We start from the raw sequence: 16,266 nt of genomic DNA, 5'->3' as shown, positions 1-16,266 counted from the left end.
CTAGTCCTCTCCATATGTTTAAGATTTCAAAATCATCACATCAACAGGATTTAATGAGATAGGAAAATGAGAAAATGCCTGATATAGTGTTCACAAAAGAGACAATACATTTTTAAGAATCTGACAACCATGTTCTTTGGTTGGTATTCATTAGAACTTACCTCCAAGAAGTAATAAAACCATTAGATCTGAAGCAGTTTTGAGCTCAGCGATATCATCCTCTTTGTCACTATCCACTTTCTCTTGAACAATCTCTAGTAGACATTCTACCAAGCCTGCTTCGACCAGCTGTAGTTTAATAGCATCTAAAGAATAATGTGAAAAAATAACCAAAACTTGAGATGAAATAGGAATTCTGGGCTAAGCAACCCATTATGAAGAAACCAAGAAAATGCATGATTTAGTTATATAACACACCTTTGAAGATTTAAGTTTCAAAAGAAGTGTCTGACAGTACAATCAAATACAGAAAAGCTTTATTTCATTTTTATATTTCAAATTGTGTTATATTTCACATTGTCTGGCAGCACCTAAGCCAATTGATTTTCAACTCTGAAGGTAAGTAATACCATTCCACTGTTAATTCCAGTTATGCTCACGTTTAAAAGTCAATACTGTAGGATATCCCACATTGTTAAAAGTAAAACACGCATACCTGTTACAAAAAGTTAAAATATATCCATTAATGGAACTTGAATACAAAGTTATTTAAAAGTAAAAAGCTATTAGTAAATTTTAAACTATATCACAAGTATATTTGGACTCATATTTGTATAAATGTTATCTTTCTAGGGCAGTTTATAGAGCTGAAATTTTCTAAATTTTAAGTCATGTTTTTAAAAATAGCTTCAGGTTTTCATTAATTTGAAACTTTCTTGGGTGATAGATATATGGTGGTCATTATACTATATTCTCTGTACACATGAATTGGTTTTAAAATTTCCATAATAAAAAGGTGAAAGAGAAAAATAACTTTCAAGCTTTCTGGTATGTAACCAACAATATAAGGAATTTTAGAGAGAGAATTTACATCCCAATTATATTCTGAAAAATTATTTTCATAGCAAATTCTACTCCTATCTCAAGTCAGTTTAGTTTGTAGTACCCTAGTAACAAATACTTTTTCACTATAGAAGTTACATCATTGAAGATTTTATGTGTGCATCCATATCTGTCTCTTCCATTAGAGCAGATGTTATATATAACTCATTCATCTTTGTATTTTAACCTAAACTAGCCTACCAAAATGCTTTGGGCATACCTAATACCACTTAGGATAAATGCTGACAATTGACCTTAGAAATACATTTGCCACGCAGAATTTTTAAGCTTAAGTTTTATTTTTCAGTTGGATTTTATGTTGTTCTTGGTTTCCCTAAGCTATATATGCACACACCTACAGCAATGGTAGTTTCGCGTTGTTATCTGAGAGAAACAAAGATTTTTTTTAATAGTTAAGACTTTTTCTTTCTGGCAATTTTAATGTGTAAAAATTTAGAGGTTTTTTTTTTTAAACCATAAGGGCCACTGATCTTTCGAATATTATCTCAGAATACACGGAATATTCAACCTGGAATATGGTTTTAAAAGGTACATTTGCACTGTGCCATGCCGAAAGTAGGGCGTTTCCTTGGTTACAGGATACTAGGGTGTAGAAATGTGCAGTGACTAGAATTGAAAGCCATGATAAAAAGCCTAAAAAATACTAAGAAACCTTGAATTATACAAAATCCTAATTGAAATGTTGGAATCACTTTCTTTTGCATATAAGGAAAACCAAAGATAATCCAGAAATAAGTTTTCGAAGGTATCATTCAATCTACTTCACAACTATAAAAGAGAAGTGCAGGAGGTGGAGGAGAAACAAATAAGAAATAAAAACACTGGTATTCTGAAACATTGCAAGGCTGGTTACAGGTAACTCTCAGGCATAAAAATGGACTGGAGCTTACAATAAAAATTTCATTCAGCCAAACTACCAAAGGAGATGAAAAACAAATTCCTCCCTAAAGAATAGGATTTAAGGCATTTAGAAAACTAAAAATGTGTCAGGATTAAAGTTTCAGATCTCTCCTCTCATGGTTTGACTGTCATCACACACATATATATGTGGGAGATTTAAACAGCCTTAAATGGGAGGATTAGCAAGGAATTCTAATATAGCAGATAGTCAGCACACATCTATCATCATCGTTCCGCCCAAGGATATCTATCTTTATCACCACCCTTTGCATATATATGTATGTGTGTATCCATACATATACATATGTGTCAATGTATGTATTTAAAAATGTTTTCTAAGTGGTAAAAAAAATCCGGCAAATGCAGAAACTGCATAATATATGTACTTAATTTAATTTTCTTTAAAAAGTTTTTTATTGTTCAATTATAGTTGTACCCATTTTTCCCACATTACTCTCCCCTGCCCTACCCACCCCCACCTCCCATGTTCAACCTCTGCCCCCCCCATTGTCTTTGTCTATGGGTCCTTCATAGATGTTCCTTGACTTGACCCTTGCCCTTCTTTGCCCTGTTACCCTCTCCTCCCTCCTCTCTAGTCTCTGTCAGTTTGTTGTTTCCATGTCTCTGTTCTATTTTGCTTATTTGTTTGTTTTGCTCATTAGGCTCCACATATAGGTGAGATCATATGGTATTTGTCTTTCACCGCCTGGCTTATTTCACTTAGCATAATGCTCTCCAGTTCCATTCATCTTTCCAAAGGGTAGGAGCTCCTTCTTTCTCTCTGCTGCGTAGTATTCCATTGTGTAAATGTACCACAGTTTTTTGACCCACTCATTTACTGATGGGCACTTAGGCTGTTTGCAGCATTTGGCTATTGTAAATAATGCTGCTAAAACATGCACTTAATTATTAATAAGCAAATAATTATGTAACTACCACCTAAATAAAAAGACTCATGGCCAACAACCCAGGAAGCCCCTCTGTGCATTCCCTTTTCTTGTAACAAATCCCTCCTTTCAGCTCTCTCAAATCACTCTCCTGACTTTTATGGCAGTAACATCCACACTTTGTTTCACCAAATAACCATTTCTAAAAACTACAATTTAATTTTACCTTGTTTTGAACTTTATGTAAATGGAATCTTACAATATACAATTTTAGTGTTGGCTTTTCCCTTTTCATATGTTTAAAAGATTCATCTACACTATTGGTTTTAAATATCTTCACTTCTTAATTATATATTTTTCCATTATATAAATTACCAGGATTTATTTATTCTACTCTTAATGGATATGACTTGTAACAATTTTTTCATCATTTATAAATCACGCCGCAGTGAACATTCCTGTAATGGTTCCTGGTGCACATACTTCTGAGTATATTCCTAAGAGTGGGATGCCAGATCATAGGAAACACATGGCTCCAACTCAGTAGACACTTTTCTAAAAGGTACCAATTTACGCCCCACCAGCACTTGATGAGTTTCCACTGCTACACACCTCCATCAACACTTGCTATTATCAGACCTCCTAATGTATACAGTATTTTATTTTGCATTCCCTGACTATTAATGAGTTGAGCATATTCTTATGTGTTTATTAGCCATTTGAATCTTATCCTTTGTCAAGTCTTTTCCACATTTTTCCCACTGGGATTTCTACATTTTTCCTAACAATTTATGGAAGTTTTTACATATTGTACATATAAACCTTCTCTCTGTTGTATGTGTTGTAAATATCTTCTCTCACCCACTATGTTCCTTTCTACTCTTAATGGTTTCTTGAGAAATGGAATGTTTTACTGCTAAAATAACCAAATTGATCACTCTTTTAGTTTAACGTTAAAAGTTTTTTGTGACCTAAGAAAATTTTCCATATTCCAAGGCCATAATGATACCTTCCTACCTTTAGTTTAAGATAAACTTTCTTGTTTTAACCTTCACATTTAGGTCAATAATCTACCTGAAATGAATTTTTAAAATATAGTATGAAGGGGAGTATATATGTCTCTCCAACTGTATTGTTTTCATATTCCCAGGACTGTTTATTGAAACTGTCCTTTCTATACTGTTTAACAGCAACTTCTTTTTTAACCCCTAATAAAATAAACATCTATTGATGTATCTATTTATTTCTGGGCTATCCTATTGGTCTCCTTGTCCATTCTCGTACCAATACCACACTGTCCTTTAATTACTATAGTTTTATCAGACAAGAAAGTTTAATTATTGTTATGCAATTAAACAGTTCTGCTACCTTGCTATCTGTCACAGCATCTTATCTATTCCTGGTCTTTTGGTTAGAACTTCATTGAGTCTACAGATCAAGATGGGGAGGTAAAACATCATTACAGCATTGAAGTTTCCAATCTATGCATTTTCAAACTTTTTTTTGCTCATATATAATAGTGTTTTGATTTTTTTTTGTTTTGGCTAGCAATCTAACTAATTCTGATTAATTTTAAAAAATTGATCCATATGTTCTTTTGGAGTTTTGATGTGATCATATAATTTAAAAATATTGTATTATTTCTTTCTTTCCTATCTTTTTTCTTTCTTACTCTATTGCACTAGATAGTTCCTACAATAATAAATAGAAGTAGGGATGATGGTTTTTATTCTCAATCTCAAAGGAAATGCTTTTTGTTTCATTACTATGATGTTTTCTATAGGGTTCTAGTATATATCCTTTTCATTCTCTTCCAGGGCTAATTTGCAAGGAGTTTTTTAAAAATCATGAATGCAGCCCTGGCCGGGGTGGCTCAGTTGGTTGGGCATCATCCGGCAAAACCAAAGGTCACGGGTTCGATTCCCAGTTAGAGCACATGCCTATGTCATGGGTTGGGTCACCAGTTGGGGTGTGTGCAAGGGGCACATTGATGTTTCTCTCCCTCTCTTTCTTCATCCCTTCCCCTCTCTCTAAAAATCAATAAGCATGTCCTCTTCTGAGGACAAAAAATCATGAATGCATAATTAACTAAATTAAATGCTTTTCTGAATCTGAGATCATACGATTTCTCCCCTTAAATTTTTTTAAAGATTTTATTTATTTACTTTTAGAGAGAGAGGAAGGAAGGAGAAAGAGGGAAAGAAACATCAATGTGTTGTTGCCTCTTGCACACCCCCACTGGAGACCTGGACTGCAACCCAGGAATGTGCCCTGACTGGGAATCAAACCAGCAACCCTTCCATTCGAATGAGTACAGGTGGATTTTCTCAGTTTTTCATCTGAAAATAACTATTTGCCTTCAGTTTTGAAGGGTGTTTCACTGGGTTTAGAATTCGAGAGTGGCATTATTTTCTTTAAGTGCATAAAAGATGTTGATTCACTGTCATCTGGCTTTCATTGTTGTTTAGAAGTTAGCTGTCAGTTGAACACTTGCCCCTTTTAAGATAAACTGTTTTTTTCCTGGCTTTTTAAAGACTTTTGTCATTGTTTTTCTACAATTTCTTTTTTTTTTTTTTTTTTTTCTTTTTTTTTTTTTTTTTTTTACATTTTGTTTCTTTTTTCTTTTGTTGATTATGTTCCTTTTTCAATATGATGTATCTAGATGGAAATTTCTTTTTATTTTGTTTTACATTCATTTGGCTCTTGAATCTTTGAATTCTTTCATAATTTCTGATAAATTCTCTACCGAAATTTCTTTAAATTTATCCTGTTATCCACCTCCCTCCCACCCTTTTGGGGACTCCAAAAAATGTATATGAGAACTGTTCATTTTATCCTTTGTAACTCTTACTCTATTTTATGTATACTGGTTCTTTTCTTTCTGGATTTCCTTTCAATCTTCTAGTTCACTGGTTCTCTAATTCAACTACGTTTAACTCAATGGATGAGTTTAACTGTCATTAAATGGATGAATTTAGCTGTCATTAAACGGATGAGTTAAACTCATCTATTAGATTCCTAATTTGGGTTGTATTTTTCAATACAGGAATTTCCAAATGTTTCTTTTTCAAATCTGCCAAGTCACTTTTATATATAGTTTTCATTTTCCTTCTAAATTTTTCAAGCTTGCTTTTAACTCTGAACATAATAAGCATAACTGTTTTGAGTCAGTATCTAATAACTCAGTGTCTGCAGATTTGCTGCTGTTGCCTGTTCTTAACGTTGGTTCTTGCTTACAATGCCTTATTTCCTCATGTGTCTGGTCCTCTCTGATTATGTGCTAGACACTATTTGAAAAATTATTTAAATGGGATGGTTTATTTACTCTGGTTCACTCTTATTCCTAGGGTGTGTTCAATATTTTTATTCCCCAGACAAGGGAGTAGTTTACCAGTGTCCACACAGTTGACAGGCTTGGAACTCCAATTTTTATCCCCTTTGCTTTGCAAGGGTATGTAACTGGAGTTCAGCCATGCACCTGCTTTTTTCCAGATTGGCACAAGAATGTGTAAACTATAGAACCATCTTTGCCAGGACCTTAAAGTCAAAGGATCTTGGACAGTAGCCTTGGCCAATATAGATGTACGATGGGGGACTCCCCATAAAAACTAGAATTATCTTCTGGAGGGTGGAACCCTTGTAGTACAGGAACCCATCTGTATCAGTGTACTGGCTGAGGTGGTTGTGAGAGGCTGCGTTTGGCTCTTCAGTGAATTTTTTTTGAAGATTCTTTCAAAGCCTTTGCCTATGTCATGATGGGTGATTTACGAGCACACTTGCCAACACTGCGCTAAGTGTTCAGCAGTTTTTGACTAAAAACAGTATGACCCCTATGCCCTATCCTCTCTATTCACCGGATCTCACCCCAAACAACTTTTTTGTTTCCCCAAGGAAAAAAGTTCTCAAAGAGAATATTTTGCTGATGTGGAAAAGGCGAAAGAAAAAAATGGCAGAAGCACTAAAAGGCATCATTTTGATGAGTTCAAAATTGTTTTGAGCAGTGGAAAAAAAGTCTTGATAGGTGTACTGCATCAAATGGAGAGTAATTTGAAGGACTGAAGTTTAAATATGTAAGAATAAATACACAATTTGTAATAAATAAATTCCAGTTTTACTGTTCCCCCCCATAGTTATGAAGTAGATAATGTGGCTAAAGTTAGAGATATCCAAAATAAAACTTGTATCATTAATAGAGCAATTAAATAGCTGGCAATTAAGTAATGTTAGAAAAAATGGAAAAGGCCTACATGATAAAAAAAAATCAAGAGATGCATTTATTTTCTCACCATTTTCTGCTAATGGAGCAAGAACTTCAAAAATCATTTCCCTCTTATCATGTTCTATTTGTTTCTTAAAGAGTTTTACCAACTCTTCAGCAACGTTTGTACTGGCAAACTGTTCTTTACTGGACTCTAAGAAAAAAAAAAAGAAAAAATTAGGGTAAGCAAACAAAATTAAACACAGAGATTGTTTCCTATTACGTTCAATACTTGATCATTTTATACTATTACTGATAAATGTAAACACTCTTCAAATACAGGAACAATCAAATCCATTTTTTAAAGTCCCTGTAAAGGAAAAATGTCCAAGCCTTTACAGAAAATGTTCTAACCCATTTATATTCAAGGCTATAAAATTTTTCATTACCATTACCTACAGGTAACCATAGCAACAAAAAAATTACTAAGTTTTAAATTCAGTTTCAAGGATTTTAGTCAAAGAAGAAAAATTACTCCGAATAGACAGAACTTTAGGTGTTGAATTAAAGGTGACTTATCTCATCTTTGTATTGTTAGAGTGATGTGCTTTTGCACTGGTCCTGACTTGCCTAATATTAAAGGCCAATTCTTCACATGTTCTTGGGGTCTTATTCCCTCTTGTCTCTTTTGCATGTCCAACCTCTCCTCCTCACTCTAGAGCCTCACCACCAGCATTTAAACATGCATTAATGTTTCTCACAGAAAAAGCAATGTGAAAAACAAACACCTTCCCTCTATTCCACTTTTCTTCAAATACCATCCAATCTGTTTACCTTCAGAAAAAAGTTTCTTTAAAAAAAAAGATTTTATTTATTTATTTTTAGACAGGGGAAGGCAGGGAGAGAGAGAGAGAGAGAAACATCAATGTGTGGCTGCCTCTCACATGCCCCTGCACTGGGGACCTGGCCTGCAACCCAGGCATGTGCCCTGACTAGGAATTGAACCAGTGGGCCACCCTTTCATTTGCAGGCCGGTGCTCATCCCACTTAGCCACACCAGCCACTGCCAGAAACAAACTTCTTAATAGTATTGATACACTCTTTCCATTTTCCTAACTGAAATGCATTACTAAACCCACTTCAAACTAGTTTTGGCCCACATCTACTCTCTGTAGTTTCCTTTGTTCCTCCTTTTCCAAATTCCAGTTCCTTAGGCCTTGATCCTTTGCTTTCTTACCTTTTTGGTCTTTAACCTTAGGCAATCTAATTCTCTTCCACTGTATCAAAACAGTAGTTACACAATCATATCTCTAGTCCTCTTCTGGACCCCATGTTACTTAACAGGACATTTGACATCTTCATTTAAGTATCTCCTGCATTCAAACTCAATGTTTGAAATGGACTTTTTAAAAATATATTTTATTGATTAAGCTATTACAATTGTCCCATTTTCCCCCATTTATTCCCTTCCACCCTACACAGACCCTCCCACCCACATTCCTCTCCTTTAGTTCATGTCCATGGGTCATACGTATAAGTTCTTTGGCTTCTACATTTCCCATACTACTCTTAACCTCCCCCCGTCTATTTTGTACCTACCATTTATGCTACTTATTCTCTGTACCTTTTCCCCTGCTCTCTCCCTCCTACTCCCCTGCTGATAGCCCATATGATCTCCATTTCTGTGATTTTGTTCCTGTTCTAGTTGTTTGCTTAGTTTGTTTTTGTTTTAGGTTCAGTTGTTAGTAAGTGTAGTTTGTTGTCATTTTACTGTTCATATTTTTGATATTCTTTTTCTTAGATAAGTCCCTCTAACATTTCATGTAATAAGGGCTTGGTGATGATGAACTCCTTTAACTTGACTTTATCTGGGAAGCACTTTATCTGCCCTGCCATTCTAAATGATAGCTTTGCTGGATAGAGTAATCTTTGATGTAGGTCATTGCCTTTCATGACTTAAAATACTTCTTTCCAGCCCCTTCTTGCCTGCAAGATTTCTTTTGAGAAATCAGCTGACAGCCTTATGGGAACCCCTTTGTAGGTAACTGTCTCCTTTTCTCTTGCTTTTTAAGATTCTCTCCTTATCTTTAATCTTGGCTAATGTAATTATGATATGCCTTGGTGTGGTCCTCCTTGGGTCCAACTTCTTTGGGACTCTCTGAGCTTCCTGAACTTCCTGAAAATCTATTTCCCTTGCCAGATTGGGCAAGTTCTTCTTCATTTTTTCCAATAAGATTTTAATTTTTTTGCTCTTCTTCTCCTTCTAGCACTCCTATGATTCAGATGTTGGAAGGTGTAAAGTTGTCTTGGAGGTTCCTATGCCTCTCCTCATGTTTTGAATTCTTGTTTTTTCATTCTGTTCTGGATGAATGTTTCTTTCTTCCTTCTGGTCCACATCGCTGATTTGAGTCCTGGTTTCCTTCCTGTCACTGTTGTTTCCCTGTACATTTTCCTTTATTTCACTTAGCACAGCCTTCATTTTTTCCTCTAATTTGCGACCATACTCAGCCAATTCTGTGAGCATCCTGATTACCAGTGTTTTGAACCGTGCCCCTGATAGGGTGGCTATCTCTTCATCGCCTCGTTGTATTTTTTTCTGGAGCTCTGATCTGTTCTTTCATTTGGGCCATTTTTTGGTCTCCGAGTGCCTGTTACATAATAAGGGGTGGAGCCTTAGGTGTTCACCAGGGCAGGGCAACCCACTTTGCTGTGTTGTGACACTGTATGTGGAGGAGGGGTCCGAGAGGGAACAATGCCACTTGCTCTGCTCTCTACTGGCTTTTAGTCACTTCCCCCGCTACTCACAATCAAATTGGGCCCTTCTGGTGCTGATTCCCAGGTGGGTGGGTTTGTGTACATTCTAGGACTCTGTGGGTCTCTCCAATGAACTCTCCTGTGAGGCTGGGAGTTTCTCCCACTGCCACCTCTACCCCAACAGGTGTTTTTAGTCAGAGGCTTTGAGGCTTTATTTCCCTGCACTGGAACACTGGGTTGTGTGGTCTGTCTCACTCCCCAGTTGTTCCTCTGGTTTATCTGCATGCAAATGTGGGACTGACCACCAGTTGCCACCTCACTGAGTCCACCAACTGCTGCCTTGCCACAAGTCCTCTCCACCCGGCTGTCTGTCTCCACCCTGTTTCTTCTTTAACTCCTTAGTTGTTGGACTTCCATATAGTTTGATTTTCTGTCTGTTCTGGGTGTTTTTTGTTTTTAAATTTGTTGTTGTCCTTCTTTTGTTTGTGTGAGGAGGCACAGTGTGTCTACCTACACCTCCATCTTGGCTGGAAGTCCTAAAATGGACTTTTGATATTACCTTGCTTTCTGTTCTTCCTCCAGATCTCCTTAACTGGTAAATGAATACTCCATCCATCTATGTAAGTAGTCACTACTTGGCTGTTCTCATTCAATCCCACATCCAACAGATTACCAAAGTGTACTGATCTGTCTCTAAAACGACGAGAATCCATTTCCCTTTTTTTCCAATTCTCTTCTCAAATTTCTTTTGCTGCATCAGATATCCTATTAATTTATCTAGATGGTTCTCTCAAAGAATTTTGAAGATTGGTTGCTCTCTCCTTTGGGGGTATAGCTGACATCCTGGAATTTCTCTTACTCATTATTTTGATGGATCCTTTCTTTTCCTTTCTGTATTAGATACTCAGTTATACACGTCCTTTTTTACCTTTACTTCTTTTGACTTGGTGATGGCATCCTCCAGCGGCTTCCTGAGAAAGGTACTATATACTGAGTGGAGGAGGTAAACATTTTAAAATCCTGACTGTCTGAAATGGTCTTTCTCACTTAGAGTCTATGACTCTAATTTAAATTAGTCCCTCACACCTCATTCCATTAATTTCCACGATAGCATTTACCATAATTTATAGGGATATACTTATTTAAAATTCATTTTAAAAATTTCACCTCACTGATGAAAGTATATGTATGCTCCTTGAGGGCAGCGCCAGTGTACATTATTTTAACTACAACAAGCACAGTGTACAGTATAGTGTCCAGGACAGAGCAGGTGTTGAAAAGAAATTTACTGATTACACGACTGTGTAACTGAATGAAGAATTAATAGAAGAGTTAGGTTCTGTCAAAATCAAATAAAAATATTGCAAATTCAACTTTAAAAGAGAAAGAAGAAACATAAGTCTGCTCCTAAGTAATGCAGACCATTTGCCAGCACAAGGAAATAATGTACTATGATTCTTACAGATGTTAAAGAACAAAATACTTATCTTACAGATGGATACAGAGAAAAGGCAGCATGAAGTATGATTTGGACATTATATTCTAATTAAATGCCATGGATCCTTAAGAAACCTTCAGCCAGAAACCTTATTTTCTAAGGGCTGCTTTTTATCAAAACTATGCACGAGTTTCAATAGTCAGTCAGTCCTAATACTTGCATTCCCAGCAGAATGCAGTCTTTCTTCCCCATTTCTCCTCCCTCAGAAACAAGAACGTAAGGCTCTTTTAGCTGATTCACCGGTATTTACCCCCACATCTTTAACTAACATTTGTATTGCCACTTTCTGCCTTTCTACTACAAAAGATGAAGCGTTAGCTTTCTTTTTTTTCTGTCTCTACCGTATCCTTATATTCTTAATGTAACAATATTGTAATTTTGATTACATCAATTATTAGTGTTTTATTAATATACTATTCCATTTTCCCTGGAATTATTTTTTTCTCATTTGCTAAGTTTTCTATGTACTTATCACTAATTAACATCCAAACTCCCAATCAGTTATCTAATCATCTCTTATTATGCTCACTCACTTACGTCATTCCATCAATTTCATCTCCTATAAGGATCCCCCAACCCTGACTCCAGCAGGCTTCTGATGTGTTCCAATCTGGCCTGGTTGCTCTTTGAAAATAGACCACTTGGGGCTCTCATGTCATCATACTACCAGGAATTTCTGTTTTCCTGCTGAATATCCTGTTTCCAGATTCCTATGTTGTCTACCTTCTTAATTTAAATCTCCTGTTCTGATGTAATACGTTTTCCAGTGGTTTCCCAGGGGAAGGTATTAAGTATATCAATTTTCTGACATGTTCATGTTTGACAATGTCTTTATTGTAACTCCATTTTCTCCTGGCTGCCAGTGTTGTTTAAGACATTTGATGGGTATTGATTCACAATCTTTTGTATGCAACACTTGTGAGATGTTCTCTTTGTTCCCATTGTTCTAAAATTTCACACTGATAAGCCATGGTCTGGGTCTATTTTCACCCATTAGGCTAGGCATTTGACAGACCCTTCCAATCTAGAAAATTACATACTGTAGTTCTAAGATCATATCATAGAATTCTATACTCATACTACCAGGAACGTGATATGAACTTGATAAGACTTGTATCAATAAAAATAATGGTATGTGACTTGTTGACTCATGCGCGATAATGCCCACTGAAAAGAGAAGAAGTATTTTGGGGCATATATGTTCTATGTTGGTGCTGATGTATAACTAGCTATTACTTGGGCATAATGATGATATAAACTCTAAAAAGAAAGATTATTTCTCTTTTACCTTTTTTTCCTCTAAATGGGCTAAGGCCAGTAACATCTGGGAACAGAGGATGAAACTAGGTTGAACTATATTGGATACATACCCGTTTTTTAATATAGATCAGGGAGATGAGGTTGAATTGAGGTGGTCTATGCAACCTCCCAAACAAATTCTGATATCTTTACACAGGTAACTCATATTAAATGTTGTTTATATTTCCATTACAAATCTATGACATTACCAGAGATTATAACATAATTTCTGTTTTACTTCTACAAACTACAATGAACACAATCTCTTACATTCCATTTAATGGAAAATAATAACTTGTGAACAGTAAATAAATGTTCTTTCATTCTTAGTCTTACTTGAATGATGGAAATACCAAGAGAGTAGGAAAAAGAAGAAAAGCAGAGGAGAGAAGAAACATTCACAGATACCAACAAGTGACCCACTGAAAAAGAATGACTTTTAGAAACTAACTGTGATAATCTCTATTCTCTTAAATTGATGTCAATGCAAAAATAAAGTGCTGAAATTAAGATTTTAATGTGTAGTGTGACATGATCTTTCAGTTATAAAATCCAAATTTAAGAGTTCTGGTGTTTCTGTTTATTTATAAAATGGGGATAATAGAATAGATTAATTTTTTTGTTGTAGCCATTATATTTAGCTCTGACAAAACATTATTTGGTTTGACTGTTCCCATAATAAACAATTTGTTATGAAGAGAGGTATTGTACGGAAGATTCAGAACAGGAGTTTTAACTTTCCGTCAAGAATCCTGGGAGGAGAGAAGAAAGGGTACTTACTATAAATGACAGAGAGAAAAGTAAAACAGAGAAAAGAGATGGCGGTGGCTGGGGTCATTAGTCCTCTTCTCTGTTATTGACTGGACTGTTTTTGCCTGCCTTTTGTATTTCAAGGACTTCTCATAAATCTTTCTAATGCTGTTACAAATATATTCTTATGAAGAAGTCTCCTAATAGCCTGGCCTGGTGGCTCCCATACACCAAAAGGTTGTGGGTTTGATTCCCGGTCAGGGTGCACAGGGGAGGCAACCAACTGACGTTTCTCTCTCACATTTATGTTTTTCTCCCTCTCTCGCTCTCTAAAATGAATAAACACATCTTCTGGCGAGTTAAAAAAAAAGTCTCCTATTATTTAGGGATTTTAGTAAAAAGAGGAGGAAGAACCATAGTCTGCTAGATTCCTTTTCACCTGACAATGTAATAAATTATGAAGTCCTTTATTTTTGCCCTAGGAATAGAATTACTTGATTTTAAGACCACCCCCATGTAAAAGTACTAAAGTCAAGGGAAGATCATTTCAAATGTTCAAGTCTATTAAATAATACACAAATGTAAAATTTAAACTTCAATACATAATTAGGAAAGCGAAGTAGCTCTCAATTTTTTAAAAAGATTTTATTTATTTATTTTTAGAGAGGGGGAGGGGAGGGAGAAAGAGAGGGAGCGATACATAGATGTGAGAGAGAAACATCAGTTGGTTGCCTCTTGTATGCATCCCAACTACAGACTGAACCCACAATGCAGGCATGTGCCCTGACCAGGAATTAAACCCAGAACCCTTTGTTTTGCAGGATGATGCCCAACAAACTAGCCACACCAGTCACAGCTGCAGCTCTCCATTTGAAATAATACATTCATAAGATATAATTGGATCTACAGTTTTATACATTGAGGCAAATATCCATAATGCTTCAAACAATAAACTAATATAATCAAAATGGATGTCTATGTTAATATATAAAAAATTTTAAATACATTAGTAAGTTAATTACTTCAGTGGTTCATATGTAAGACTTACCAAGTTCTGCTAAATTGCCAAATGCGACAAGACACATTTCTGTAAGAGCTGCATTTTGGCAGTGGATGCCCAGTAATTTCACTAAGGTAGGAATAACACCCATATTGATAAGCTGAGCTTGAAGGGAATCTGCAAAATCAAACAAAAAATAGTGCTTATGTATTGAATAGATATTAGTAAGAAGGAAAACACCTCTTATTCTCTCTATTGCAAACTCAATACTATTTCAATTACTGCAAAGCAACATTATTCCCATTCATATATTTGTCTTGAAAATTTTTAAGACACTAGTTCAGAAGAATTGAGTCTTGAATCTTTTCAACAATTAGAAGAAATTTATAAATAAAAATAATTCAAATAGTATGTCAAACATCAGTTTTTTTTTTATTTTAAAGACAGGGTCTTCTACCTTTACAGAGCAGGCTTTAAAGATGTATAAATTATTAAACAGTACCATTGTTTTTTAAATGAAAAGGTTAGAAAAAGTAACATTTGCATTACAGGAAGTCATCCAGCACATGAAAAGCATTTGAAAAAGCAAGTTTTAATAAAGACCAAGAAAGAAGACAGTCAGAATTCCTTAATAAATGATAGAAAGTATATAATTAATAGAAATTGTTTGATTAATTGCAGCAGGGCATTCCTTGATGACTACCAGCATGAAAAGTACTTTTAACAAGGAAAGAAAGGGTTACTTAAAAAACTTTTCAAATTTTTATTTAATAATAACATCATCTTAGCAAGAGAGGAAAACTTGGCTTGAGAAGTGAAGAGAATAAGATTAATATGACTTTGTCATCACTGCTTGTCTTCATTTTTCTAAAAAAACTAATTGGTTTTAGGGTACTTAATATGACTTGGATTTCAACAATGGCTTGTTAACCAGAACAAAATACCTGTAACAAAATTGAAAGTAAATAAACCAAAATGCAAAAGTATTGCCTCTTAAAATAAGCTAAGACACAAAGTTACTGTTAATAACTGTTTCATCCAAAATACAGGAATGCTTTCAAAATTTTTCTTTTAAAAACTACATGCCATTTTCAAGCAAATACTTTTCTCCAAATTCTATGAAGTTACCTATTACTAATCTAGAGACAACAATCTGTTTCTTATAAAACAAATTTTCCTCATAGCATGCTTCCCTTGACAGAGTTGGCCTACTAATCTCTTTATCACTCTTTATAGTTTTTAACCAATAGATAAAGAGGTATTTGGGTGATTATCAGAAAAACAACATAAAGGCTGGGTTGAGCTGTATCACATGACAGCTGATTATGCTGGTCTTTATAGTTAATTTTTCCTGCTTTTAGAGTAATGTGTGAAGAGATAGCCAACAGAGGCTGATTTCCCTGAAAACTGATGTGTTGGTAATTATGAATATTGCTTGGTTCAGTTGTGGGGGCCCATCTGTAACAGAAATGGGCATATTAACAGAACAAGAACAGAAAACAGGCCTGAGAAAAAGGGAAGTTTACATTTAGAATTCAAATGGTCTAAAATAATTTCCAATTTTGCAATGAAGGTATGAAGTCTGTTCTAAATAGATAGAAAAGAAGAATAACACATTCAACTAAATGAATTCTTATTCTTTTGATGTTAAATATTTTTTCTAACTACACAATTCAGCAATTAATGAATGATTCACACTATGAGTCTAATAGGCAAATTAGTTATGTTACAGGGTATAGTATTATGCCTATATGTTACACTGGCAGAATATTTGCATTATGGTTACATTATTTATAATGGTTATGCCCAAGATTTTCAAGTTAGAAATTATTTTGATTACTTACCAGTAGCTAGAGTTCTTTATTATTGAGTCACCTCTGCAGATCCTTGTTCTTTATCAGTATGCTAAACTTTCATT

The 16,266-nt window shown here is 35.1% G+C and overlaps 1 protein-coding gene across 7 annotated transcripts in view; it reads right to left on the bottom strand.

The window, feature by feature from the left end:
- Positions 1–16,266, bottom strand: part of RAP1GDS1 (Rap1 GTPase-GDP dissociation stimulator 1) — a 137,909-nt gene that overhangs the window by 31,495 nt on the left and 90,148 nt on the right. For all 7 annotated transcript variants that reach the window (XM_045183690.3, XM_045183691.3, XM_045183689.3 and 4 more), the window contains 3 exons: positions 14,397–14,525; positions 7,136–7,261; positions 162–305 (listed from right to left, as the gene is read on the bottom strand). In XM_045183690.3, coding sequence (XP_045039625.2) covers positions 162–305; positions 7,136–7,261; positions 14,397–14,525 — 399 coding nt within the window. The remainder of the gene's footprint in view (positions 1–161; positions 306–7,135; positions 7,262–14,396; positions 14,526–16,266) is intronic.

This window comes from Desmodus rotundus, chromosome 4, assembly GCF_022682495.2.
Source record: "Desmodus rotundus isolate HL8 chromosome 4, HLdesRot8A.1, whole genome shotgun sequence".
Classification (NCBI taxonomy): Eukaryota; Metazoa; Chordata; class Mammalia; order Chiroptera; family Phyllostomidae; genus Desmodus; species Desmodus rotundus.
Note: the sequence above shows the minus strand (reverse complement) of the source record. Positions and strands in the feature narration are given on the sequence as shown.